Here is a 26,612-nt window from a genome sequence, read left to right as displayed (position 1 = left end):
ATTCCTGATAACATGTAATTAACTCAGATATCTATTTAGGAAAGTATTATCTTAGACCTGTATCAATGCAAAGAAGTATATGATGTGGATTCTGCTTTGGGGGGATTTATAATAAAATTATGGAGAAAATAAATATTAAAACAAATTATTTAAGGTAGTAAATATATGCTATTAACTGTCATATAATAGATGGTATAACCAGGCATGATGGCACACATCTGTAACCCCAGTAACTTGGGAGGCTGAGATAGGAGGATCATGGGTTTAAAGCCAGCCTTAGCATAGTGAGGCATAAAGCAACTCAGTGAGACCCTATCTTTAAATAAAATACAAAATAGGGCTGGGGATGTGACTCAGTGGTTGAGTGTCCCGAAGTTCAATCCCCAGTACCCTCCCATAAATGAATGAGCAAATAAATGTTATAAAAGTTTGAAAAAGGGATCAGAGTGCTAAGAATCTGTTCAGTTTCCATAAAACATTAGAACTAAAGCTAGATCTTAAAAATTAAAGAAGTACTTATGAGACTAGAAGAGAGCTATGTAATCCTAGATATAGAGGTATAGAGACCTCTGTGAGATATGTTTAAGAGGCATTGAACTTAACTTGAATAGAAACTTTTAGTGAACAGGTGATTGATTTTAAATGTTAGAAATGGGGTTATAAATGGGAGGGGGTTTTATACTAGATTACAGACACAAATTATGAGACCACAGGAAGGATGGTAAGGAATAACTGTATATATGCGTGTGTATCTTTTTGAGAATTGTGAAATGTCAAATAAGGTATGAGATCAAGGTTGACTCCAGATTTAGGGTGGAGTTTTTTTTTTTAAAAAAACTCTCTAACACATTAGATTCTCCCTCTTTTACTACCTTTCAGTAGGTTTTTTTCTAACCTACAGGATTTTTTAATTTTACTCTTCTCAAGTCTATTTAGGTAACTACAAAAGTTATTAAACAGTTGATAGTTCATTTAAAGTAACTCTCTAAATGAAAATATCTATCTAAACATACACTGTATTTTTTAGCCAAAATTTCAGTGCACTGTTTTGTACATTCTTCCTCAAGTAAATTTAATGTGAATCATTGGGAATGATTTTGATATAGGAAAATAATTAATATTACCATGGAATAAAGAAATACAGAGAATATATTTACAAAAGAAAAATGGAACAGTAAAAATTTTAATGAAATAGCCTTATTCCATACATTAAGATTTCTTATTATAAAATTAAATGCTTTCAGACTGGTAAATATTTTTTTCACTAATTTCATTTTGAAAACTAGAGGTTGGATCCTGACCTCAGTCACTAAATCTTTAAGTAGTTATTTCAGTTGAACTCTGAACATATTCCCCCAAATTGTGACTTTTTAAAAAAACATTGAGTTTGAATGAAGACTCCTATGCTTGGTTATATTTTGAAAACAGCATTTTCATTGATAATGCTACAAATTAACTTGCTTTAACTTGTAAACTCGCTGTAATTTATAAACTTGAAGGATGAGCCTCTGATTTGCATTTTTGTAGATTGAGAACATGGCACTTCCTTACACTGGCTTTAGACAAGTTGTGGCAACAGCAGGAAGGAAGAAGATAACAAGTACCTAAGTTTTACTTTGAGAGGAATTTCTCTGTTTTGATTTTGTTTATTGGAATGATTTTTATACTTAAAAGTAATCCATTAGATTTTTGTATGGGTTAATTATTAAGAAACTTTTGTTTCTATTTCTTACTTGTTTTAGGTAATTTTGAATTGTTCTGCATTACCCTGTCTCTTACACTTGTTGAGTAGCCCAAAGGAATCAATTAGAAAAGAAGCCTGCTGGACTATTTCTAACATCACTGCTGGAAACAGAGCTCAGATTCAGGTAAATACTTTCTAGATCTGAGATTAGAGCAAGAAGGTCTAAGGAACCAGTTTGGACAAAAGTCAGCATTTTATCAGTGATGACAGTGTGTGTGTGTGTGTGTGTGTGTGTGTGTGTGTGTGTGTGTTGCTGGGGATTGAACCTAGGGCTGTGTGCATGTGAGGCAAGCACTCTACCAACTGAGTTATATTCCCAGCCCATCAGTGATGTATTTTAGTGAGTTACTAAAAGAAGGTAAAAAAAAAAAAAATTTCTGAAAAGCAGTTTAAAGAATTTGACATGTCCTCCTCTAAAATGTTAATATTTATTTTTCATTATCTAGTGAGAAATGTGCATTTGTATACATAAAAATATCTAATATTGTGCCTGACACACAGTGGTTAGTTTCTAAAACAGGGATTTTTTTTTAATGTTTTAAATAAGTTAGACAGTGATCCATCTTCCTCTTAAAGCTTTTATTGGTTTATTAGAATTCTATTAAGCTCAAGTCAGTGATTCATCCATTTTGATGAATCATATGCCAGTGCTTTATCATTTGTATTCTACTGAAAGCTTCTCTATTCTTTTAAAAGCTTATTTCCTTCTAGAAGAAGAAAGTACCTGAAAGTTTATTGACAGATGAGAAACAAAATATTTCCAAAACTTTGACCATTGAGTTTCTTTACTCCTCTACTTGGTAATATTTTAAAAGTATTTTGCACTAATTATACTATATCATTTTTTCTCCTCCCAGGCTGTTATAGATGCAAGTATTTTTCCTGGTTTGATTGAGATTCTTCAGAAAGCAGAGTTTCGCACCAGAAAAGAAGCAGCTTGGGCTATAACTAATGCAACATCAGGAGGCACTCCAGAGCAAATAAGGTATGATTCAGATATTTAAAAATTGCTTTTTAATAAGTCAGAATTCGAAAAATACATTTTTTATTTGTTGATGAAACTAACATTATTAGTATGTCAGTTTGTTAACATGAAATGGCAGCATTTGCTGTATCTTTTCATTCACATTGTTTTTTTGTTTTTTGGGTTTTTTTGTACTAGGGATTGAATCCAAGGGTGGTTTTTTTTTTGTTGTTGTTTTGTTTTGTTTTTACCACTGAGTCACATCTCCAGTCCTTTTTTTTTTTATTATTTTTTATTTTGAAACAGGGTTTTGCTAAGTTGCTGAGGCAGATCTTGCTAAGTTGCTGAAACTGCCTAAGTTGCTGAGATCCTCCTGTCTCAACCTCTAAGTTGCTATGTTACTGGCACAATGGTTGTTTTGTTTGTTTAATTTAATTAACACCATATTTCTTGACAGGCTGGAGATTAAGAATCTGAACAGGAACAGTTTACGTTAATTTGTAAAATACAGTGTCATGGGCATTAGAAAAACATAAAATCACAAAAATTTAAGTTATCAACTTATTTAGAGTAAAATAAAAATTGAAAGAGTCATTTATTTAGTGATGTTCTATTCTGTATCAGTTGTTTGCCTTGCCAAAAGATAGTATTATTCTTTTATTTATTTATTTATTTATTTATTTGGTATCAGGAATTCAATCCAGGGGTGCTTAAGCACTGAGTCACATCCACAGCCCTATATTAAATTTTTTATTTTGAGACAGGGACTCACTAAGTTGCTTAGGGCCTCACTCACTAAGTTGCTAAGACTGGGTTTGAACTTGGCATCCTCCTGCCTCAGCTTTCTGTGCCACTGGGATTACAGTCATGTACCATTGTAGAGCTATTTTTCTACACTAGTTATCTTTTTTAAATGCACACTTTTAAAAATCTAGATCTTTATTTATTTTACTGACAGTAAAATGGTTGGTACAAAGGGCTCTTAAGTCAGTCTGATTTCAAGTTCTGCTCCTTCAGTAAAAGTTATGTGACATTTACAGTCATTTAGCCTTTTTAATCTAGTTTCATTTTTTAAAAATGAATTCAATAACTGTACCTTAAGTTAAATTTATGCATTTAAAGTGATCAGCATAGTGTCTAATTATCAGCTTCTCAACAAACTACTATTGTTGTTTAGTCATTAGTTTTGTCAATATTGATTCCTAAATCTCTTTTTATCATGTACTTTCAATTTTTATCTCCTGTAGCAAAGCTCCACTTTGTTCCTTTAATAAAAGCCTACCTTCCTGCAAAATCTGCTTACTCTGAGGATTCCTTCATGAAATTCAAGACGTCTTAGATTTCTTATAAGTGGCTATTTAGGGAATATTTTCTAGTGAATGTTTGCTTTGTTTTTTTAAATTTATAAAACAGGAGTTAATTGTGATGCTGTTTTATAAAATAGAGGATTTTCAAACTACCTATTGTGAGATCTTTGTCTTTCAGTGTTTTCATTATACTATGGTCTTGTTCTCTCAGATTCATACTTTATGTACAGTGATAACATGTCTCTGCTTTTTATATTTCATTACACCTCATTGCTTTAGTATTCAGTAGTAGTAAAGCAAGATTATTTCATTGTTCTATCTTGTATTTTTTAAATGTTAGTGTTATTTTTAGCTGCTTTGGTCTGAAAGTTTGTTCATCTCCAAACATTTATATATTTTTTCCAATTTATTTTCATTATTATATCCATTCTGGATAGTATTCCTTAAATTTATTAGTGTGGTTTAAGTGCCCAATGAGATCATTATTTCTCTAACCAATTTCACCATTTCATTAACTCTACATGTATGGGAAGAGATTCAGGATCTCAGATTAGGTTCAGCATGCATACGTTCCACTAGCACTTGTTGAGTGCCTACTATTGCCAATTGTTGCACTATGTCATTTAGTTACTCTACCAGCAAAATGTTAGGTGCTTTTATGTAATGCTTTCTCTTCTTCATCTTTTTAATATTTTAGTTGTAGGTGGACTCAATATCTTTATTTCATTTTTATGCGGTGCTGAGGTTTGAACCCAGTGCCTCATGTGTGCTAGGTGAGCACTCTACCACTGAGCCACAACCCCAGCCCCCCCATAATGTTATCTCTTCTAACCTCATAACTGTGAGATAAACATTCATTCAACAAATATTTCTGATAAGTTACAATATAGTATTATGGCAAGTGAGTGCTCCACTGAAGGTATACACATTTCTTTTTTAAGAGACAGGCACTTTGATTAAATGCCATACTTATATGGCATAACTTTCTAAGGTTGGTACTGTTATTAGCCCCATTTTAAAATGGAGAAACAGAGGTATGGAGCAACAACTAAAGGTCACACAGTTAATAAAGAATAGAACTGGGACTTGAACTCATGAAGTCTGGCTTCAGAGCCTGTTTTTAACTTCTGTGCTTAATATGAAGTTTTTGCCAAGTAAACAAATCAGTTACTTCATTCTAGAGAATGGAAAAACAGCTAACAACAAGGAAAGATCAAAGCATTAGGAAGTGAGTGGAGTATTTTTTGACTATTATTTATAAATATTATTTATACGATGACTTCTTGTATTCCTAGAGGTCTTCTATAGTTCTGAAACATAGTATGAATACGTATAAATACTATGTATATATATTGTGTTTTAGAAGATTAGCTAGGATTCTTTTTGTGAGAAAAGATTTTTCTAAAATTTAATTTAGATGACTCTTCTCCCTCTCCCTATCTGTCTCTCTCACCAAATGACCCCTATGTGTATACGTAGACTTGCCCTTTTGAAAAACAGGTTGAACATATGATTCTTAGTGCTCATATACCATGCAAAAAGAGATGTAAGTGCCAGTTTTCCCATGTGTATACTTTGTAATTTGCAATACCATTTACTGCTAATTATAGTAAATTAAAGACTACAAGAATAAAGGTTTTTAGATTTGTTTGTAGATAAAAATTTAAATGTTTGTAATATTTGAGTTTGCACAGGAATATGTTTCTTAATTGCTTATATACCATTTCATTATGAAGAATATTTTTGTGTTATTACAGTAAACAGTGTTTATTTAAATCTTTTGAATCTTCCCTCCATTTCTCTTTTTTAAATTATTCTGAAGGTATTTGGTAGCCTTAGGCTGCATTAAACCACTTTGTGACCTTTTGACTGTTATGGACTCCAAAATAGTTCAAGTGGCTTTAAATGGACTTGAAAATATTTTACGTCTTGGAGAACAAGAATCTAAGCAGAATGGCGTAGGCATTAATTCATACTGTGCTCTCATTGAAGAAGCATATGGTAAGTGATTAGTTAAAAATTTTCAATTGCAGTTAATTCTTAATTGTCTGTCATAGGCAATTTTCCCCTCTACTTGCATATATGTTTTTTGTTGTAAGACCAGTATATTTTAAAAAATGTTTAAAAAATGTTACCCATAATTCTATTTTCCTAACAACTTATTTCACTGTGTACCTCTTTTTTACATTGTCCTATGCACAAATACTTTAGATCAATTTAATTACAGTGTGTAGTTTTGTATTCTACTTGTTAATATTTTAGAGAAAGTTTGTACTTCTCCATAATTTTTACAATTATAATTGCCATATAATATTATACGAGTGAACAGTGTGTGCAGTTTCGGTCATACTCTTGCAGTTGACCTTTAGTTTGCTTCTGATTATGCCAATATAAGCATTTTTCTGCATATAAATTTGTGTCTTCTGTTGAATTAGTTTCTTGGGATAAATTTTCAGGAGTACATTTATGGAATCATAGATAGAAATTTTGATTTAGCTTTTGATATATCTTTTCATTTTGCTTTCCAAAAGCGTATTACTTGAGAGTATCACTAGCTCTTTGTGAATGTATTCATTAATCTCATGCTTATTTTATATATTTGTTGATTTAACAGATGCAAAATGTATCACTAAGTTGTTTTCATTGGTATTTCTTGGCCTATTTCATCAGTAGTCTTGTCCATATGTATTTTCTTTTCAAAATGGCATCTTTATAGCACTTTGTCCAGTTTACCAATTTGGCTCTTCTTCTGTAAAACTTTGAATTAATTTTATATTATAGTTGTTTATTTTGAAATGGCTTTCTCCCAGTCTCTATTTTTTTATTTTAATAAAGTAGACTGTGTTGATTTATATTTAATGAATGATTCAACTTAATCTCCTATTTTTTTAAGTTTACAAAATTATTGCTCCTTCTTAGAGGTTTGTTAAAAATTAATTTTTTGTTGACCAGATTTTTCTGATTGGATTCTTAAAATATTTAACTCATTGGAATTTATTTTATAATAGATATGAATCCAAATTATTTTTTAAAAATTTATTTGTATTAATATTCCCTTGCCTTTATTAAGTCTCTTTATTTTATGCTGATTCAAGTTTTTATTTAGGATTCTTAAATGAAGCTAGAGATGTCACGTTGCCTTTATGTCAAATTACATAATGTTGCTGGTGAAGACATTACATCAATACGAGATAGTAACCACTGATTTACAAGAATATTTCCTTACTATAGTCATTATTTTGACCTTAAGTTATGAGTTTGGGCTATTCCATTACAATAGTATTATTATGATATTAGAAAGAGTATGCAAAATAGGCATAAGTTTTGGCTATCATTATGTGCAAAAATTAAGTAAAAATAGCAGCCCTGTTGCCAGTGGAGTTATGTGTGTTATTGGTTTATTGTTTTGTATAAATATATACTGAAACTTTAAAAATGATTTGTTTTTATATATGTGTTTTATATAATAGGTCTGGATAAAATTGAGTTTCTGCAAAGCCACGAAAATCAAGAAATTTACCAAAAGGCCTTTGATCTGATTGAACATTATTTTGGTGTAGAAGAAGATGACCCCAGCATTGTACCTCAGGTGGATGAAAACCAACAACAGTTTGTATTTCAGCAGCAGGAAGCACCAATGGAAGGGTTTCAACTTTAACTTGGTGGAGAAAAAAATTAATGGCCAAGAAGGGTAGCTTCAGATATTTCCTCTGTGTTGCCAGTGTCAGGAGGAATGTTTCTTGTTTGTTTGTTTGCTTGTTTCTTTTTTACATAGAACAGAAAAGTAAGAATTTGACACACTTTTAAAAAGAAAAATGAAACTAAAATGTCTATTCAGATGTAGTCTTTTGTTGTAAGTATTTTTTTGTTGTTTGTTTTGGTATTACTATATATGTTTTTGTTATTTGAATTTTTGTATCTGTGAACAATTAAATACATTATGCAATTATTTAACTGAAGCTTGAAAAGGAGAACTTTGATGAAGTATTACATAGTGATTCTGAATTTTTTCAAGTATTCTTGGAAACTGCACAATAGCAGTATAGCTATTGATAATTGCATTTTGGCAGTAAGTCTGACACATCCAATCTACTAAATCTACCTCTGTCTTGAAGCAAAAGTAAAAACAAAAAAGCTTCAGAAGCATGAAATCATGTAAAAGCTAAATTAGAATGTGAAAATATTTATTACCTTACCTTAAGTTATTAATCACTGTGCTGTAGGTTATACTTTGCAAGTATAAATTGCAACAGAAAACCTGTAAAATTTATTTATAAAACAGAAGAAATATTGTACTGATAATCAATTAAGATGTCACAATTGTGAAGAGAGAAGCAGTTCTTCATGTTGTGCACATTAAAAAGATTACAGAACACTTAAATATTTGTTTTTAACATATAAATGCTATTATACTAGTATATTTTATATTTTAACCAAATGTGCTACCATTTTTGAAATAGTGTTTTATTATGTTTTCACTGTTCATTTTAAAGAGCATCATGACAGTGATGCCATCATGAATCTAAAGTTGTGCTGCATACCTAAAATGATACTGTATTATTTCTCTGACTTTTCAGAGCAGTAATTGAAAAGTTTTATTCTCTTTGTGATGATGAACTTAAGTACTTGAATGACAAAAGTATCCTGAAGAAATCACCTTGTTACGTATTACATTATATTAAGTGCATTTAATATTTGGGCAGTAAGTGATGATATTAAGGAAAATTGGTAAGGATTCTTTAATATGGTTGGAATCTATATTAGAACTTTTTTGTTTTGGTAATAGTCATACTGCTGCTTATTATGAATTATGTATTAGATTACATTTGTATCAGATTGGTCACTATAATGTGTGTGTTTGCTAAATTAACAGCAAAAACCTCTTTAAACTCTGAAAATTTAAAAGAAAGGTTTCACTAGAAAAATTACATATATATTTATTATATATATATATATATATATATATATATATATATATATGTGCGTGTGTCTATTACTCTCCCAGTCCAGTGCATGGAAGAATTTTCTAAGCAGTTGTGGTACTGTTGAATTATCTTTTAATTTATTGTTATATGCAGTCTATTTAGATTTCCAATTATATACCTAGAAAAATTATTTAAAATGTCATTTGCAACTCTTTTAAGATGGGAACTAAAGCAATTTTGATATGATTCATAGTCTATTCTATAAAGAGAAAGATTTCATTTATGATAGCATTTATAATGTTTCTGCTGGAAATCAGAGGCATGTTACAAAAGGAAGGTGTATATAGAAGTACTTTTAAGTAGTATAATACTTTGTAAATTATATATCATGAAACTAAGCTTTTGGCAAAGATACTTAAAACCTACAGCTATAAAAATCCAGGTTTAAATGGTGTCCATAATGCTAACTTCATCTGCCAATCCTGTTTTATACTGTTAAGTAGGTTGTATTTGTGCCATTTTTATTATGGTGGATGTTATGTAGTTACATATAAAGTTTCTTTTGCATTATGCGTATTCAAAAACAGGGTAGTTATATTAGATATTGCCAAATTGATGATGAATTTATCAGATAAAAACTGTTTTGTGGTGCCAATGGTTCTAAGCATCAGGTGACAGGGTATTCTGCTCTTTCTATTCAATTGAACTTGATAATGCAGCATAATTTATAAACTAACCAGCTGTGCCTGCTTTTGAGGACCCCATAGTCAATATAATAAATCTCTGAGCCAAATCTTCCAAAAAGACTTTTTTCCTTATAGAAAGAAAAATAATATATGTGTGTGTATGCACATGCAGGCACACATTGAATGACCTATCAAGGGAGATTTAAAATGTTTTGCCAATAAAACAAATGTTTTATCTCTAGGAATAGAATATGACATATGTTAACCATTTAAATATAAACTTATATTTAGTTTCTTGGATATGTTACTTGGCTAGTAATTTGTTTATATTTGAATGCAAAGACATTTAACTAAATTTAGGCCTGGTGGTGAGTTTATTAGATCAAAACTGAACAAGAGTTTTGTTTTTAAAATTTGTTAAAAATATTACCACTCAGACTGTCTTAAAATAAAACATAAAAAGGGCTGGAGATGTAGCTCAGTGGTAAAGTACTCCTGGGTTAAGTCCAAAAGAAAAAAGACCAAAAAAAAAAAAATGTGAAAAAAATAGGACCACTCTTTTCAAGTGTATCATTTAAAATGCTCCAATATCTATTTCCATTAATTTTCACTCTCCCTTGTGAAAAAAAAAATTTAATTTGCTTTTGTAAGATTCATTATATTTACATCCCAGAGAAACTGTGCCAAATGAAATTCAATGAAATAAAAATGTGTTTTAAGGGAATGTATACAACATTAGCACATATATCAAGAAGATACTTTTGAAAGAGTTCATTTTATTAAATTTGAATTAAATATGGTCTTTTATTTTGTCTGAATTTAAATTTCTACTAGTTAATCTATGCAATCATGCTTACTTATTTTGTAAGTATTTGACTCACTGACCAGTTTTATTCTGAAAGGTTATTCTAACTTTTAGTGTCCTTAATTTCAATCTCATTTGTTCAATTATTGGTAGTACCAGAACAAGAAAGAAAGCGGGGGGAAAAGGAATAAAATCTGCTGGCACAGAAATAAACATGTAATTTAGTAACTGTAAAACCTGTCTGCAGTTAAAGCTTGATTTACTGGGTAAAAGAAGAATTTATTATCTTTGCCTTTGTATTTTTTTTCTTAAGAGAGAGCATTATAGAAAAAAGTAAATATAAAAAAGCATTATTGGATTTTTTGTTGGTATTCTAAATTCGGCAATCTATTGGTTGCTTAACTGTGAAACTGAAATCAAATTCTTGCTAACTTTTATTTATTTTAATTAATAGAATTGTTTTATGAAATGTGGACATGTTAGGAGCCAATATAATAGGATTCTAAAAGAATAATATATCTTTAAATTCTGATTGGGGGTCAGTTGAGGGGGAGGATATTCTTACTTAAATAAATAAACCAACATATGAGCAGTATGCAATATTATGAAATGTTACAACACTATATTAAAAATAATAAAATGCTATTTTACAATTGCATTTATGTAAATGTGTCTCAATTATTTGTTCTCATGATTGTTTATTCCTAACAGGGAACAAAACCAGATGCCATTATTGGTTAATATTCCATCTGCTTTATACAACCATCAAAGAAGATAAAATGGAATAAAAAACATTCTTGATTAATCCAAAATTAGGCGGAAGAAGAGGAAAAAGGAGACCAAGAAAAATTATCAAGATGGTAGATCTAAATTCAGTTACATCAATAATCACAGTGATTTTTTAAATGATTTAAAGATTTCAGTTAAAGAGCAAAGATTATCAGAATAAAATAGTACGAGCCATATGGTAAATTTGTTTTCAGTTTTTTGAGAAACTTCCGTATTATCTTCTCCACATCCCTAATAGCATTTGTGATTTTTTTTTTTGTCTTTTTGATAATAGCCATTTTAACTGGGGTAAAATGGTATCTCATTGTGATTTTGATTTCCATTTCCCTGATGGCTAATGATATTGAGCCCATTTCTAGTTACATATCCAAGAGAAATGAAGTCATACCAAAGAGATTACCTACACAACCATATTTTGCAGTACTGTTCATAATAACTAAGGTACAGAATCAGCCTAGTTGTTTTGTTCTTGAACTTTTTTATGGGATACAGTTAAGTCACTTAGGAAATACTTGATTTTTTTATAGGTTTCCTTTTAAACTTTGTGAGGCAGACACAGGACAGCCTTTATTTTACTTCTGAAGCAGTTGCATTCTGAATACTGTGATACTCCATGAATTACAGGTAATTTGTTTCTCCATATCCTTTTAGATGGTTATTTTGATGGTCTTGGGTAGGTAGTGGTCACATGTGATCAACTAAACAAACACTCAAGGACCCTCTGCATATCTCCACTAGTCTATGTAGCTCTGTCACCTTGGGGATAGCATTCTGAGAACTCTGTTTGTCCTGGCCTCCCAACTCTGCCCAAAGCTCATCCTGGGTCTCCCTTCCATGTCCTGCAGTCTCCTCTTAGAAGTAAAATGGCAAGTAAAAAGAACTCAGCTAATTTTTCTTTATTTCACTCACTGCTCACTATCTGATATCTGCTCTTGGTTTCATATTTTTGTCTCATGTTTTAGTTGTTTTCAGGCTAGAGGTAAATCTAGTCCTTATTACTCCATTTTGGCCAAAAACACATAATAGCATAGTAATGCATAATGTTCTTTTTTAAAAAGAAAAGTGGGCTTTAATCCCTTTTATCATTTCATTTCTAATATTATGGGGTTTTTGTATCTAAATAATTTGCCAGATTTAGTTACATTGTTCTTCTGTAACCTTTAACTTATTTCATTAGTTTCTGCCCTTAATTTTATAATTATCAATCTTTATTCCCTTTGGATTTTTTAAAGTATTTACTTTTTAGTTGCAGTTGGACACAATACCTGTATTTTTGTTTATTTTTTTGTGGTGCTGTGGATCGAACCCAGGGCCTCACACGTGTCAGGTGAGCACTCTACCACTGAGCCACAACCCCAGCCCCCTTTTGAATTTTTTACAGTTTTTTTTTTCTTTAGGATATTTAAGACCTTCATTCTAAATATTTTCTAAGAAAAGTGCCTTGTGAGGATAAAAATTTTAAAATGTAGATGCCAAATTAAGAAAGTATAGGGATGATATATATAATTTAAAAAGTTAATGGGCTGAGGTTGTGGCTTAGTGGTAGAGCACTTGCCTAGCATTTGTGAGGCACTGGGTTCGATTCTCAGCACCACATAAAAAATAAACAAAATAAAGGCATTGTGTCCATCTATAACTAATAAAAATATTAGAAGAAAAGTTAAATTAGTGTTATTCAAACAAGTTTAAAAGATCACTGACATTTTGATTTTACAGAGCCCTTAATGGTTTAGTTTAAAGCTAATTTTAATGACACAAAGTGATCATTTTAACATTCTCCGGTAACCAAAAACTGGACCAAGTATCCAGGTAAACTGGCATATTCATATAGTTGAAAAGTATAAAGCAAATAACAGGAATGAACTATATACTATTTGTGTATGAACACAACATAATGTTAAGAATCCACAAAGGTGTATACTTTGTGACTCCATCTATATAAAGTTCAAAAACAGGCAAAACCATTGTATGGTGGTGAAAATCATTGTTACCTTTGGGAGTGACGACTTGAGAAAGAGCACAGAGCCTTCAGAGGAACTATTATTCTACTTTTTGACCCTCGCAGTGATTATACAAGTGTGTTCTCTGAGACTTTTATCAAACTATATATAGTTTTTTGTGCACTATTTTTTCAATAAAATTTACTTTAAAATATGAATAAAAAAGACTTTGTGTTTCTTGCTGCAAAAATAAAACCCATGACATATTTTTAACATGTTCTATTTGACCTATCTTTTATTGTTTCTGATAATAATGATGGTATTCAAGTGAACGCTCTGTCAGAATGTCATTTAGCTTTATCCTGTGCAGCCAATGCAGCTTCTTCACGCCACTTCGCTTTCTTTGCCAGGTTCCAACTTGTTAAGGATTCATGCCGTTCTGCAGCCTGCACAAAAACCAAAACAAAACATTGTCACTCTCTGGAGTACCTTGTATTTTAGTAAAACATAGAAGAGACTTTGTAAAAAGAAAAAGAGGAAAATAACCTAGAATGTCTGTCATGAATAATATTCAGGAAAAATGTTTCTTTGGTATGAAAAAAAAAGTTGCTAAACTTGTAGTGGACAGAAGAGCTGATGTCAGAAATCTTTCCCCATCCTCTCACTACACACAGATTTGTTGGATAAAATATAAGACATTTTCAAATAGTTAACCTCCAAATCAGTAAAAGGAATTCCTCAGGTATCAGAAATGAAAGTAACTCAAAGGATGAATTGGTGGGGAATGGGAGAAGCTGAAACCACAATGGAAGGAAATGGTTTTAATCAGAGGCATTGGGGGAAAATATTGGCCTTGACAACTGTGGGCTGGAAATTTAATCCAGGATTTGGATTGTGAGCATGGAGATGAGCTACTTCTACAAAGCTGAAGAAATCAGGAAGAGGGAAGATATGACTAAAACTCCTTTCACTATCCCAGAAACAGGCAGGAAAAGTAAGCATTTATGTGAAAGGAGTAAAAAATGAAAGCAGTGTTTGTCTTTTCATTATAGAAGTCTCAGTGTTCTAACAATGTAAAGATTTGTGGAAACTAGAAAATCAATTTAGCAGGCTGTCATTTATGAAGAGCAGATTGAAAACAAGAGATAGTTGCATTTCTTTGTATTAGTGTTCAGTCCAAAGTGTTTTTTAAAGTTTCCCATTTGATAAGAAAGAAATGTTTTTTTTCCAAGCTAATAGGAAGGACTGGATAGTTACATAAAAGTATGTTTATGGGCCCTAGTTCCTATATGAAGTGTGGGCTCAGATTCACTTGAGAACCTGAAAGGTAAAGGATGGATTGCCCAAAGGATTGGGCAGATTGGCTAAATGTATCCAGAGTACACATAGGGAATAGTAAGATTGGCTAAATATACCCAGATTTAGGTATCGAGGAAAGCTATTCCTTGTGGTGTGGCTGCATGACTGAAATGCAGTGTGCATAACTGGTGGAGCCAACATCTGTCCCCTGGGTTCAGTTTCAGGTGACAATGCAAAGGGATTCTAGGATGATAAGTTAGAGTCCAAAGAGAGCTCCTACATGGAGACTGGCAAAGAGAAGTTAAGACTGGAGAAGGGAGACCCAGCAGTGTTACACATCTCCCAATATTTTGGGGACTACTCTTGATGGTAAAAAGTGACCAGCAGATGGAAAGATTTGGGAAGGCAGAGAACAAAATTCTGAAGTTGTCAGTTCCTAACTTCTCTCTAACCGTATCAAACATACACCATACATTGAAGTTGGCAAGCAGGCACTCACAAACAGGACACAATCAATCTAGATGACCTTGGCAATTACTTCTACTTGTATAGTTCTTTTCTTAATTCTATGCAATAGCTAACTGAGTTCATAATGTAAGAAACCATCTATCTAGTCTGCATAATTTTCACACGACAAAGTTCTTGTGCAGATTTTCAACTAGGTTATAAACAGTCCTGGTTTTGTTTCTGCTTATTTTACAAGTGGAAAAAAGTCCCCACCCCTGTATTGGCCATATAGTTAAATTACTGGCCCAAATTTCTATGCATAAGTATGTTCCTAGTATGATAGATACAAATGGATGGCACCAGATTTCAAAAGACAAATTTGTCTTACAGTAATGAATGGCCATAATCCTGGAATTGAAAATATGTCATAACACTCCTTAAAATTCAGTCTTTTTTCTTTTTCTGTAGTGCAGGAGTTGAACCAGGGCCTCACATTTGCCAATAGCATGCATTTGACCACTGAGCCACATCCCAGCGTACAACATCTGTCTTTAAGCAAGCACTCACCCTTTTGGCTGATGCTATCACTGCAAAGCAGGCAATAATTGTGAGTCCTATCATTATGTAACAAGCTTTCACTCGGGCTTTGTTTCTTGCAGCATCTATCATTTCAGGCCTAAACCAAGATATGAATTTTGTTAATTATGTTAAAGTAATACGGTTTTCTGATAGTCATGATAAATAATTATTTGTTAAAGGGATATTCAAAAAATATCCCTGAATGCAAAACAGACATGAAAATCTTTCAAATGCTAGTCCATTAGTATTACCAATTTTAAATTAGCAGTTATTTATTCAGATCTTAGAATAATTAACCACTATGAGATCACTGTCTAGTATATTTAGTTTCTAATTGCTCTAAATATAAATACAAGAGATTATGGTCCAACTGTGGTTTTTATTCACCAAAAGGAATAAAGGTTACAGCCTGTGTATGTCTATGATTCATATTATTTTAGCTTATATGTTAAATAGGCCTTGGGTTTTCATTTTAAATGGGTTAGTCTTTAAAACTCACTTTCAACACTTTGCTTTTTTCAATAGCCTTCCAATCAAAATCAATCTCTCTCTCTCTCTCTCTCTCTCTCTCTCTCTCTCTCTGTACTGGGGATTGAACCCAGGGATGCTTAACCTCTAAGCTACATCCCCAACCCTTCTTATATTTTATGTGCATACAGGGTCTTGTTAAGTTGCCGAGGCTTTGAATTTATGATCCTTCTGCCTCATCCTCCCTAGTCACTGGGATTACAAATGTGCACCACCACCACAGTACCCAGCTCCAATCTCTTCTTGCCCCTCCCATCCTATTACCCAAAGACACTATTATATTATGAATGACTATTAGAGAAAGGATGTTTCCTTCATGGCTTTTGCAGGAAGTTTAAAAGCAGTGACCCAAATTATAATAATTTGTTAAAGAAAAAAACAGGCACCTTCATTTTTTATTATTCTGAAGTTTGATATAATAAAGTACTGGGCTATCTTATTAATAGTTAAATTCTAGTTGTCCAGGATTTTAGCAACACTAATTACAAAGTAATGTTACAAGAAGAATCATGGATAGAGAACTTTTATATTGAAATTAACTGTAAACTTTGAAATTTGCAATAATATGAAGTGGCAGTTTATAAATATGCATAATCAAAGTACTTGATTCTTGAGAATATGTTCAATGACATTCTTTTCTACCTAATGTCAAATTTAAATACAGTGCAGTTACATTAAAATTTCTCCAGGAAGACAAGTTACAATTTCTCTTAAAAATGAAAAACTAACTTTTCTACTAATTGAAAGGTTACAGAAAGCAATATAAAGCTTATTTTCCTTAGATTTCTGGGCAGAATAACATAAATTTTAGATGTTAGTTGTGAACAGGTTCAATTAGTGTCCATGGGGACGTTATTAGATTTTATTTCCTGCTACCTTTTGTTCCAGATGGAACTTAAAAGATCTTATCTTTTTGACCTATCCATCTGGCTTTGATCTATTATATCAAATTAGTTTAACACAGCAAAAATTAAAAAAATAGCATGATTATTAAATAGAATTAGTGTATGGTACAAAAATTATAGGTCACTTAATTACATGTCCATTAAGAGCATAAAAAAGGGAAAGTTGTTTATACTTTAGAACTAACAGCAGGAATATCCCTCCTAAATAGCAAGACTTTAAAAATTTGTCTAAAACTATAAACATATACAACTACAAAATGGCACCTTGTTCATTGTTAAATGCTCCTGTTCATAATATGTCTTTTGACTGTAATCCTTAGGAAATTAAATTATTTTGGTAAAATGGTTCTCTTCCCACATTTAGCTATGTTAATACTGAATTAAGCATAGGATCTCTTAATAAGCATTAATTTACAGTGGGCTGCTTTTTTACAATCTTCATACCAAGCAAAACAAGATTTGTTTTATAATAACAGCAAATGTCTCTACTGTTGAATAAATACAGAAATAGGCTCCAAAAGCCATGTTATTTCAATTTCATGTTCATTTCCTATTTTAAAAACTCTGAATCCAGAAAGGAATAAAAATGCTTCAGAATTCATTGTTGAGAATAGATTTTTCTACCACATGTTTTTTTCTCCCCCATTTATTTGAGGTGCTTTGAGTAACTGGTAAACTAAGGAGCAAAAAAACTAAAAGCGATGTGTGAAGAACAAGACACAGGCCCCGTTTCCATCATCTATGTATTCTAATGAGCATTCTAATGAGTAAAATACAATATATAGAATATCTCTAATTCTTTTCAGCATTGTCGCTTCAGACTTCCTGTTTTTTAATGATCAGTTTTAAAACTAGCAGATTGATTTTATTCTTAGTTTCCTTCTCTTTTGTACCCCTTCTCTTGTAAAAGTCCTGTAAATTTGGCGGGGGTAGGGTGGAGTGGTGGTGGCATTAACTGAAATGATGTAATGATGGGTTTTTGCAAGTTACATGTACTTATTTTTTAGAGGTTACATTACCCTGGCTGGGAAGTTGCTAGTTTTGAGTTTTATCATTTAGCCACCGTCTTGATGGGCTTACGACAATGAGGATACTTCTATGTGTTGCAACTCCAGTAAACTTGGTACCCAGAGGGCTGCAGAATCACGTTCACCACAGGCAGTCTCCCTCAGCAGAGGAGGAGGCTGCCTGGATGAGGATTCTTCCCAGAGACCCTCCAGCAACCCCATAAGCCATGATCAGGGAACTTTTTCCTTGATTTAGCGGCGACTCCTCAAGCTCAGGGCCCCTTCTCGCTCTCCGGCGCCCCCGAAGTCACCGGGGTGCTGGCGAGAACCGTGCCTTGTGTTTGGCTTAAATGATCTGGGAGCTCTGGGTACGTGGGCATAATAGAAGTGTCCAGTGGTTTTCCGAAATCTGCAACTTCTGCAATCTCCCTATAAATTTAGCTGCCCACTGTCCAGTCAAGGGATTTGATGCATTGGAGGTGGGGGTAGTAATTTTCTTAAGGTGGCGGGTGTGAGTGTGAAAAACTGGCCCTGCTCCTTGGCCCCAGGGTATGGCCTCCCGAAACCTGGGCCGCGACATCCGCCACACTTACGGAACCCGAGGCGGGATCTCCTCTATCGATTTGAAACGGCCGGTCCACACCAGGATTTTCTTGTCGAATTGTGTGGGCTTGTGCTGGGCGAGGACCCTGTGAACCTTCCCTGCAGCAAAAGCGACAAAGAAGGACAGAGGTAATGACGGCCCCAAGGCACGGAGGATAAGCGCGATCAAGCCTCGACCCTTAGCCCTGGGCCCCTCGCCCAGCCTCCCTTAGTCCCCTTTTCCCCAGGACAGTCCCTCCCTTTCACTGGCTCACCGTGACTTTGGGCATCAGGATCGCTGCGAGTCTCCCCACTGAAGTAGCGAGGGAGACCACAGAGCTGGAGAGCGGTTACCCGCAGCCTAGCGGCTGCTGGAGACACCCCTGGGGCGCAGCGGACCGCGCACCCCGAGCCCAAGCGCAGAAGGCTCCCGACAGCCGAGAGCATGCTGCGTGCTTTTCCCGTACTGCCAGCCGCACCCGCACCCACTGATTCACCAGAGCGATCTCCCTCCAGCCGGTCCCGCTCCACCCCACCCCACCCCGACCTGGGGAACCCGGGATCTGCAGCTGGGACTGAAGACTTGAGCTCCCTCTGGCTTGCTGTCCCCGCCCCGCGGGTGACCCAGGACCAGGGGGCCAGGGAAACTGATTCCCCAGGGAGTGGCCTGGTTGGGTTTGAAAACTCTGAAGTGTGCAGGCTCACAACCTCCTGAGACAGCTTGTGCTGTTCATTTATTAAATATCTCTTTGTATCAAGATTTGTGTTTCTATCAGGTTTTTGGTTTTTGCTTCCACCGTTTATGCAAAAGAGCTTAAATCCATCTAAACCCTGTCCTCAAGGAAGAGAAGTCAGTTCTTCAAGTGCAGGAAAGTTGAAATATTTACCAAGGAAGAGTAGGGGCACTCACCAAACTTCGACTTTTCCCATAGGGACGCTGTTTGAAATTAGAACTTCCCACTCCGACCTCCACGTTTTTTCTCTTTTTTGGGCAAAGCTATCTCAGTTCCTACAACAGTTTTTCTCTATGTTTTCACTTCTTGGTAAGCCCAGAAACCTTCTAACTCCCTCCCTAACGTGCCTTTCTTCTGTTACTTTCCACTATCTCCCCTCTGCTCTATGTTAGCACTAAATGGGAAGAGGGACTCCGACTCAAAGGCTGGAGAGAGGTATGTAGATAGTCCTATACTTTGAAGAAATATTTATTGTATTCCTCAAACAACAGACTCCGCCAAGAGAAAGCGTTCCTGTTCCTCAGCATTCCCTTCTTCCCACTTATTGCCCCTGAGTTTCCTTCCACACTTAGATGCTGCTTGGAGCTTGTCACTGGATTTCCAGAAATTTTCTTCCTAAATAGATCAGGCTCTTGAGGGTAAGAACTTCTCTGTAACTCTGAGCTGAATGCCTTTCACTATCAGTGTTTATCTAGAAAGACTGATTAGTAACTCTGTAAAGATATATGCATCTATAGGACTGCCTGTAGAAAAAACTTCAACATTGCCGTCACACCTAAATTTAAATCTCATATTTGTGGCTTAAGAGTTACAAAATCATGGACAAATTCTTTAAGTTATAAATCTTGGTCTCATTTAGTAAAATCAGAATTCCTACTATTCATTCATGCAATGATTACTCCAAACCTACTATGTTCCTGCTACTACTCAGAGCTGGGGCTAGAGCAATGATAAGGTCAGGTGGGGCTTAGTTGATTAAGAAAAATGAAGCATGATGGGGGAGGAAAAGTGAGCAAGGGTGTGATAAGGGGTAGGAGTGGATGCTATTTAGAAAGAATAGATAGGGATGCCCTTCTAAATGTGTCTGGAACATAATAACTCATCAAAATACATAGTTTCTCAGGGCATGGTGGCACATGCCTATAATCCCAGAGGCTAAGACTGAGGCAGGAGGATCTCAAGTTCAAAGACAGCCTCAGCAATTTAGCAAGGCCCTAAGTAACTCAGTGAGACCCTGTCTCTAAATAAAAGAGAAAAAAGAGACTGGGCATGTGGCTCAGTGGTTAAGCACCCCTGGGTTCAATCTCTGGTACAAAACAAAAACATTTAGTTTCTTTCCTTCACATAGTCCCAGAACTCAAGGGCATTTTAATTCTCTGACCTGAAGGAAGTGTTATTTATTATATTCTCAGAATATATCTAAAAAAATTGACACTTAGTAACTATTTAATAATTATTTAAGTAATGATGAGATAAATGCAATCTTCACAAACTGACTCCATCCACACTTTAAGCAAAGACTGAAGTACTTGACAATCTATGTCCCTTTCAACTTTGTATCTCCAGTGACTATTATGTTGCTTAGCACATAGCAGTCTCTAAGTACATATTTATGGAACAGAACTGAATCAATTTCTGTTTTAGAAAGTATGTTGCCATCAATGATATCTGATTGTTCCACCATTATGCTAACTTACTATTCAAATATGGGTCTTTTTCTTTTTGATATTTTACTTGTCTTTACATCACTGGGAATATTCATAGAATTAGAGAAAACTATCTCTGAGAAACAACTAGTTATTAATAGTTCGCCAAGAAGTATTAAATTAGCAAAATAAATTTGTTTCTGTGGAGACAGCCAGATGTCCTGTGGATACATCCAGGAATCTCTAGCACCAGAGACCTACAGGGCTAGTGAACAAGGCCTCAAGTCATGAGAAAGAGAACTATTTGCATTCTGTTCTCTTTCCCTAATGGGATTAAAATATCATGTTTTGGCAGTGCTCTGCATAAAATAAATTACTTACAGCTGCATAAGAGATGTTTTCTTTAGTGCTACAATTAGAACAAGTTAAAAAGAACTCGAATCAACTTCTAATAGAAGAAAAAGATAATTGTATTCTTTTATTTCTTTTTCTAACAGGACAGCACATTTATTCATTTAATAAGTATTTATGTTCTGGACAATGTTGCAGACTGTGAGGTTGGAGCAGATAATCAAAGGAAATTCTCTGCCCCTCCAAGAGCTTCTGATTAATCCAAGGCAGTTTCAGTTTGCTCATAGTGTTCTGTGTTCTTTTTCAATCCAAATCTTTATGCAATTTGTTTGAATATACTATTTTTAGTATTGTTCCTTCAAGACCTGCTTTTTGATATGGTTTATATTTCCAAATCCTTCAGCTACTGTAGTTACTTTTAAGATACACTTTCCTAACTAGGAATAGATTTGATGCAAATAGTTTTTACTTTTTTTTTCTTTTAAAATTATTATTCAAAAGCTGGTGTATTCTTTGCTTCTGATTTGAGTATCTAACTTATTGTATCTAATTGTCATTTGTTAGTCTGTAGTTGATGTTAAAAGTTAATTTATGAATTCATGAACATCCCATACTACACCACAGGCAGTCATAAGAGAATTGCAATGCTCTGGAGCATTTATTGTAAGGAGGCTCCTTTGTGTGCAGTGGGTATAGTTGTCTTCATTGTCATGTTACTTTTTAATATTAAACACCTAAGCTGCCATGTATTTTTTTTCCCACAGTTTTCAAGGAAGAGCACAGAACAATTTCCCATTTCATATTCATAGTATGAAAGTGAATTCTATTTTGAAAAAAAAAAAGCTGGTGTAATCTGTGCTGGGCTAAGGTGGGGAATGCAAAGAGTGAGGGGCCTAGCTGCCCCTAAGGAGCTGTCAGTCTGGCTAGAATGATGTTCCCTCATCAGCAAATGTTCTACTGCCAACAGGAGATTTAGAAGGAACCTTAAATAACTTGTTTTCCCATTTTCTATTGGTCCTTTCATTGGAGAAGGTTCTAGAGAGACAGTTTACCTGCAGAGCCAGCTTACAGTGGTCCCCAGTGCTTTGGACATCATTATCAAGTTTGGGCCTGATAACCCAGTAGGCACCAAGCATGTACTAGCAACAGAAGGAGAAAGAAAGAAAGGAGGGAGGGAATGAATGGATGAATGAATAAGGGAGAGAGAAAGATGGGTGAGGAGGGATGAAGAGAGAAAGAAAAAAAAGAAGAAAAGAAAAAGAGGGAAATTTTTGGAATTATTCTGAAATTTAAATTATTCTTTTTAAAAAATTATGGAATTATTCTTTTTTTAAAAAAACTTTAAGGAAATATCAGAAGTTTCTTGAAGGTCCTTATACTTACATCTTAAAATATATATTAGCTTACAAATTGGGGAAGACCATACCATTGCAGCACCTGAGGATGCCAAAGGTCTTAATTTGACCAAAGCTGATAACATCAAGACCTGATTATGATCTTTTGAAAAATTCAAATCTAACCAGGTAGAACCTTCCAGTGGTTCCATATCATACTTAGGACAAAATTAGAACTCTTTATTAACATCTAAATGACCACTGTTTCCATTTTCCACCTGTTCCAGTCACACTAGGCCCAGCACACTAGAGTTTCACAAACAGGACTAACTAACTTGCATCTCAGGGCCTTTGCTTTTGCCTCATGTGTTTGCCTCCTTGTCAATTTTTAGGTCTCAGTGCAGCTGTCACTACTTCATAGAGGCCTTTCCTTACAAACGTAGCTCCCCTCCCCACCTCCCTTTCATAGAGCTCAGAGTTGTTCTCTATTGCATTACCTTGTTTCTGTGTGGGAGTTGCCATTCTTTGTACCTTACTGTGTATTATCTGTCTGCTACCAGAAGGCTATCTCCATGACCAGCATAGTGATATAGCATAGTGCCTACTACATCTGGAGGTTCTCAGATACATACTGGATAAAGGAATGCCATAGCCACAGCCCCAAGGAATGCATACATGAATGACACCCGCTGCTGCTTAATCTCATTCCATTAAGATTCTCAAAAGAGGGGCTGGGGCTGTGCCTCAGTGGTAGAGCACTTGCCTCGTATATGGAAGGCATTGGGATCGGTACTCAGCACCACATAAAAATAAATAAATAAAATAAAGATATTGGGTCCATCTACAACTAAAAAAAAAAAAATTCTCAAAAGAGTGCTGGGGTCGTGGCTCAGCAGTAGAGCGCTCGCCTACATGTGTGACTCCCTGGGTTTGATCCTCAGCACCACATAAATAACTAGATAAGATAAAAAGGTATTGTGGCCTACAACTAAAATAGTTAAAAAAAAAAAAAGATTCTCAAGGAGGAGAAGGAGGAGGAGGAGGAGGAAAAGGAGGAAGAGGAGGAGGAGGAGGAGGAGGAGAAGGAGTAGAAGGAGGAGGAGGAGGAGGAGGAGTAGAAGGAGGAGGAGGATAGGAGGAGGAGGAGGAGGAGGAGGAGTAGAAGGAGGAGGAGGAGGAGGATGATAGAAGGAGGAGGAGGAGGAGGAGTAGAAGGAGGAGGAGGAGTAGGAGGAAGAGGAGGAGGAGGAAGAGGAGGAGGAGGAGGAGGAAGAGGAGGAGGAGGAGGAAGAAATCGTCCAAATATCAGTCTGACAAATACATTCCGAAGAAAACAGATTTGATTATCTGCTTCTGCAGATAAAAACTGTTCCAAGTCTTTTATATTTTCTGTAATATGTAGTTTTTATTTGTTCTAGAAATAGAAAACGTGAAATTATTGCACATTTATGAAATACAATCTATGCAAACAGGCCACCAGACAGCAAAAAGTCATACATCCATCTGCAATGACCATGTTCTTCACCTTCGTTAGGTGAAGAATCTTCACCTTCGTTAGGTGAAGAATCTTCACCTTCTAGCCAAATGATTGTGTTTGTAGTCTGGTTTGATGGTTATGGACACTCTTTTTTAAAATTTTTTTATTTTTTTTTAATTTATTTTTTTTTAAATATTTATTTTTTAGTTCTCGGCGGACACAACATCTTTGTTGGCATGTGGTGCTGAGGATCGAACCCGGGCCGCACGCATGCCAGGCGAGTGCGCTACCGCTTGAGCCACATCCCCAGCCCCAATTTTTTTATTTTTTAATTTGTTTTAATTAGTTACTCATGACAGTACAATGATCTTGACATATCATACATGTGAATCAGATGGGGTATAATTTCTCAATTTTCTGAGTGTACAGGTTGCAGAATCACATTGGTCATGCGGTCATGTATATACACACAGCAATAGTAAAGTCTATTTTATTCTGCTAATGGTTATGGACACTCTTTACATGTCAGATTGTATACAATCATCTAATTACTATGATGAAGCAGTTTCTATCCCTGATGATTGATTTTAAGCCCCAAAGCTCTTAGTAACAACCTTGTATGACCAAGTTGGCATTTTTGTGGTTCCAATTTCCAGTATGAAGTGTAATAATGTCTAGGCATAGCTGATTAAAAGGGCAGAGACTAAAGTGTTTTATTTGTTTCTTTTTTGTCTTTGCATGTTACCATTACACCACTATCTACAAAACAGAAACCTTATCATTACTTATGATCACAACAATGAAGATTTATAACAAAATTTATTAAAGATAATTGACAGAGCACTGTTTGCAAAAATCATCTAATTATGGGTGCTCTCAAATAAGAGGTCTAGGTTGAGCTAACAAATCAAAATCTAGGGAAGATTTTTAGGGTTGAAACTGGATAACCTATGGTATAGAATGTTATCGAAGTTAAAAATCAGTTATTTCATTTTTTTCACTTATTTTCTCTTTCATTCACTTGAAAAGCATTGAATAAGCATTTATACACAGAGGCACAGCATAACTAGATCTTTAAAGACTATCCATATTATGCTATCCAAAATTCAAATCTTAAAACTCTAGAAAACATCTGTCTCCTTAAACATATACTTAATTGTTACTTTGATTAAATACTAACTCTAAAAAGAATAGGATGTGATGTATAGGTTTAATAACAAGGTTCTGTTGAGATCTCTCACACACACATACACACTCACCAAAAATAGGGATGGAGACTTATGTATGTATATGAAATAGTCTCTTTACTTCTGTTATGAAGGTTATATTATGAATTTCAAGTGTTTCCTAGCTTCCTCTGGTACTCATCTATAATGCTCAAAGATGGTTCATAAAAAGCTAGATTATTCTAAAAGAGCATTAAAGAAGTGCTTGGAGTGGTTGCTATTTGTATAAGTGTTTCATTTAAAAATTGAATTGTAAGGTCACTTTAATATATGTTATAATTGCATTGAGGGCTGGGGCTACAGCTCAATGGTAGAGTGCTTGCCTAGCATGTGTGAGGCACTGGGTTCAATCCTCAGCATCACATAAAAATAAACAAATAAAATAAAGCCATTATGCCCATCTACAACTATAAAAAACATTTAAAAATAATAATTGTATTGATAAGTTTAGTTACATATAAGTGAAAAATATCCTGCCTCATATAGTAATTGACTACAATTAAGCACAACATGAATATTTATTACAATGTATAAACGGCACAAAAAAGTACACAAAGAAGAATAATATGAAACTTTAAATCAAGAATAAAATATGTAAAGGGAAAATGTTAAAGTCAGTAGCAGATTCCTAAAAACATGTTTATGGCTAACTACTATCAACTGTGTAGGATTTAGGTATGTGAAGAGATATAATAAATTACATATCTATTTCTTGCCAATTTTTAAATCAATTGAGAAATAAAATAAGCCTGCTGACAGGAGACCATGGTTTTACCTGTATTATTCATGAATTTGATTGGAGGATGTCGAATCCACCTGTAGGCAAGTGGGCTTCCTGATAGTGAATACTAAAGTTAAATAAACAGACTCATCAAGTCCCAAACCACCTGGTCCCACCTTGTGCCAGTCTGCCTGTGAAATGGATGGTGTGGGAAACAAGAGTGTGTTTACTGAAGGCAGCAAGATACATAGAAGAAGGAGTAAGACTGGGAAGATTCAGTCCCCTACCCCGACAACCTCCCCACTAACTTAGGAGTTTCTCCTGAGGTGAGATCACATAGTACATGATCTAACAGATATTTTCATTACTCAACCATGTCCTTGAAATGCCTCTGTTACTATCTGTTGCACTAGTTCATTCATTTTTCCTTTGCTATAGTCTTATTTTTTTATCCATTGTTGATCAATTCTATAGTTATCCACATTTTAATTCTTATATGTTATGCTTCATTGAACATTGTTGAGATATTTTGTTGGGTATATGGGCAATATTTTGTCTGGAGGTATTTATCTAGGAGTGGAATTTCCAAATCAAAATGAATGTAAATCTTTACTGT

The 26,612-nt window shown here is 34.4% G+C and overlaps 2 protein-coding genes across 6 annotated transcripts in view; one reads left to right on the top strand and one right to left on the bottom strand.

Annotated features, from left to right (window-relative positions):
* Kpna5 (karyopherin subunit alpha 5) overlaps positions 1 to 12,104 on the top strand; it is a 37,490-nt gene extending 25,386 nt beyond the window's left edge. Inside the window, exons 11-16 of one of the 5 annotated variants that reach the window (XR_013424921.1) lie at positions 1,743 to 1,868; positions 2,602 to 2,729; positions 5,838 to 6,016; positions 7,486 to 7,868; positions 8,593 to 8,743; positions 11,143 to 12,104. Coding sequence is in view for 2 of the 5 variants with exons in the window: in XM_078019339.1 (XP_077875465.1) it covers positions 1,743 to 1,868; positions 2,602 to 2,729; positions 5,838 to 6,016; positions 7,486 to 7,673 (621 nt within the window). In the remaining 3 variants the exon portion in view is untranslated. Of the gene's footprint in view, positions 1 to 1,742; positions 1,869 to 2,601; positions 2,730 to 3,955; positions 5,678 to 5,837; positions 6,017 to 7,485; positions 11,090 to 11,142 lie in introns of those variants that run through there. The other 4 variants (XR_013424920.1, XR_013424919.1, XM_078019339.1 and 1 more) reach the window with 4 other exon arrangements.
* Positions 12,105 to 13,426: 1,322 nt separating this feature from the next.
* On the bottom strand, positions 13,427 to 19,076 carry Fam162b (family with sequence similarity 162 member B). The gene is made up of 4 exons (XM_005336099.4): positions 18,783 to 19,076; positions 18,519 to 18,627; positions 15,474 to 15,582; positions 13,427 to 13,606 (listed from the first exon to the last, which is right to left on the bottom strand). Exons 1-4 carry the CDS (start codon positions 18,952 to 18,954, stop codon positions 13,508 to 13,510), a joined length of 489 nt encoding a protein of 162 aa, XP_005336156.2. The 5' UTR covers positions 18,955 to 19,076; the 3' UTR covers positions 13,427 to 13,507.
* Positions 19,077 to 26,612: the final 7,536 nt, after the last annotated feature.

The sequence above is a fragment of the Ictidomys tridecemlineatus genome, chromosome 8 (genome assembly GCF_052094955.1).
Source record: "Ictidomys tridecemlineatus isolate mIctTri1 chromosome 8, mIctTri1.hap1, whole genome shotgun sequence".
NCBI lineage: Eukaryota > Metazoa > Chordata > Mammalia > Rodentia > Sciuridae > Ictidomys > Ictidomys tridecemlineatus.
The sequence above is the reverse complement of the archived record's forward strand: the minus strand, read 5'-3'. Positions and strand labels throughout refer to the sequence as shown.

What these genes read in the sequence shown, in the direction of transcription:
- Fam162b (XM_005336099.4), bottom strand. Translation starts at nt 18,954, where the DNA reads ATGCTCTCGGCTGTCGGGAGCCTTCTGCGCTTGGGCTCGGGGTGCGCG. An exon ending in TCCTGATGCCCAAAGTCACG is followed by an intron (nt 18,628 to 18,782) that starts GTGAGCCAGTGA and finishes CTTTTGCTGCAG; the next exon opens with GGAAGGTTCACAGGGTCCTC. An exon ending in GAGATCCCGCCTCGGGTTCC is followed by an intron (nt 15,583 to 18,518) that starts GTAAGTGTGGCG and finishes ATCTTGGTTTAG; the next exon opens with GCCTGAAATGATAGATGCTG.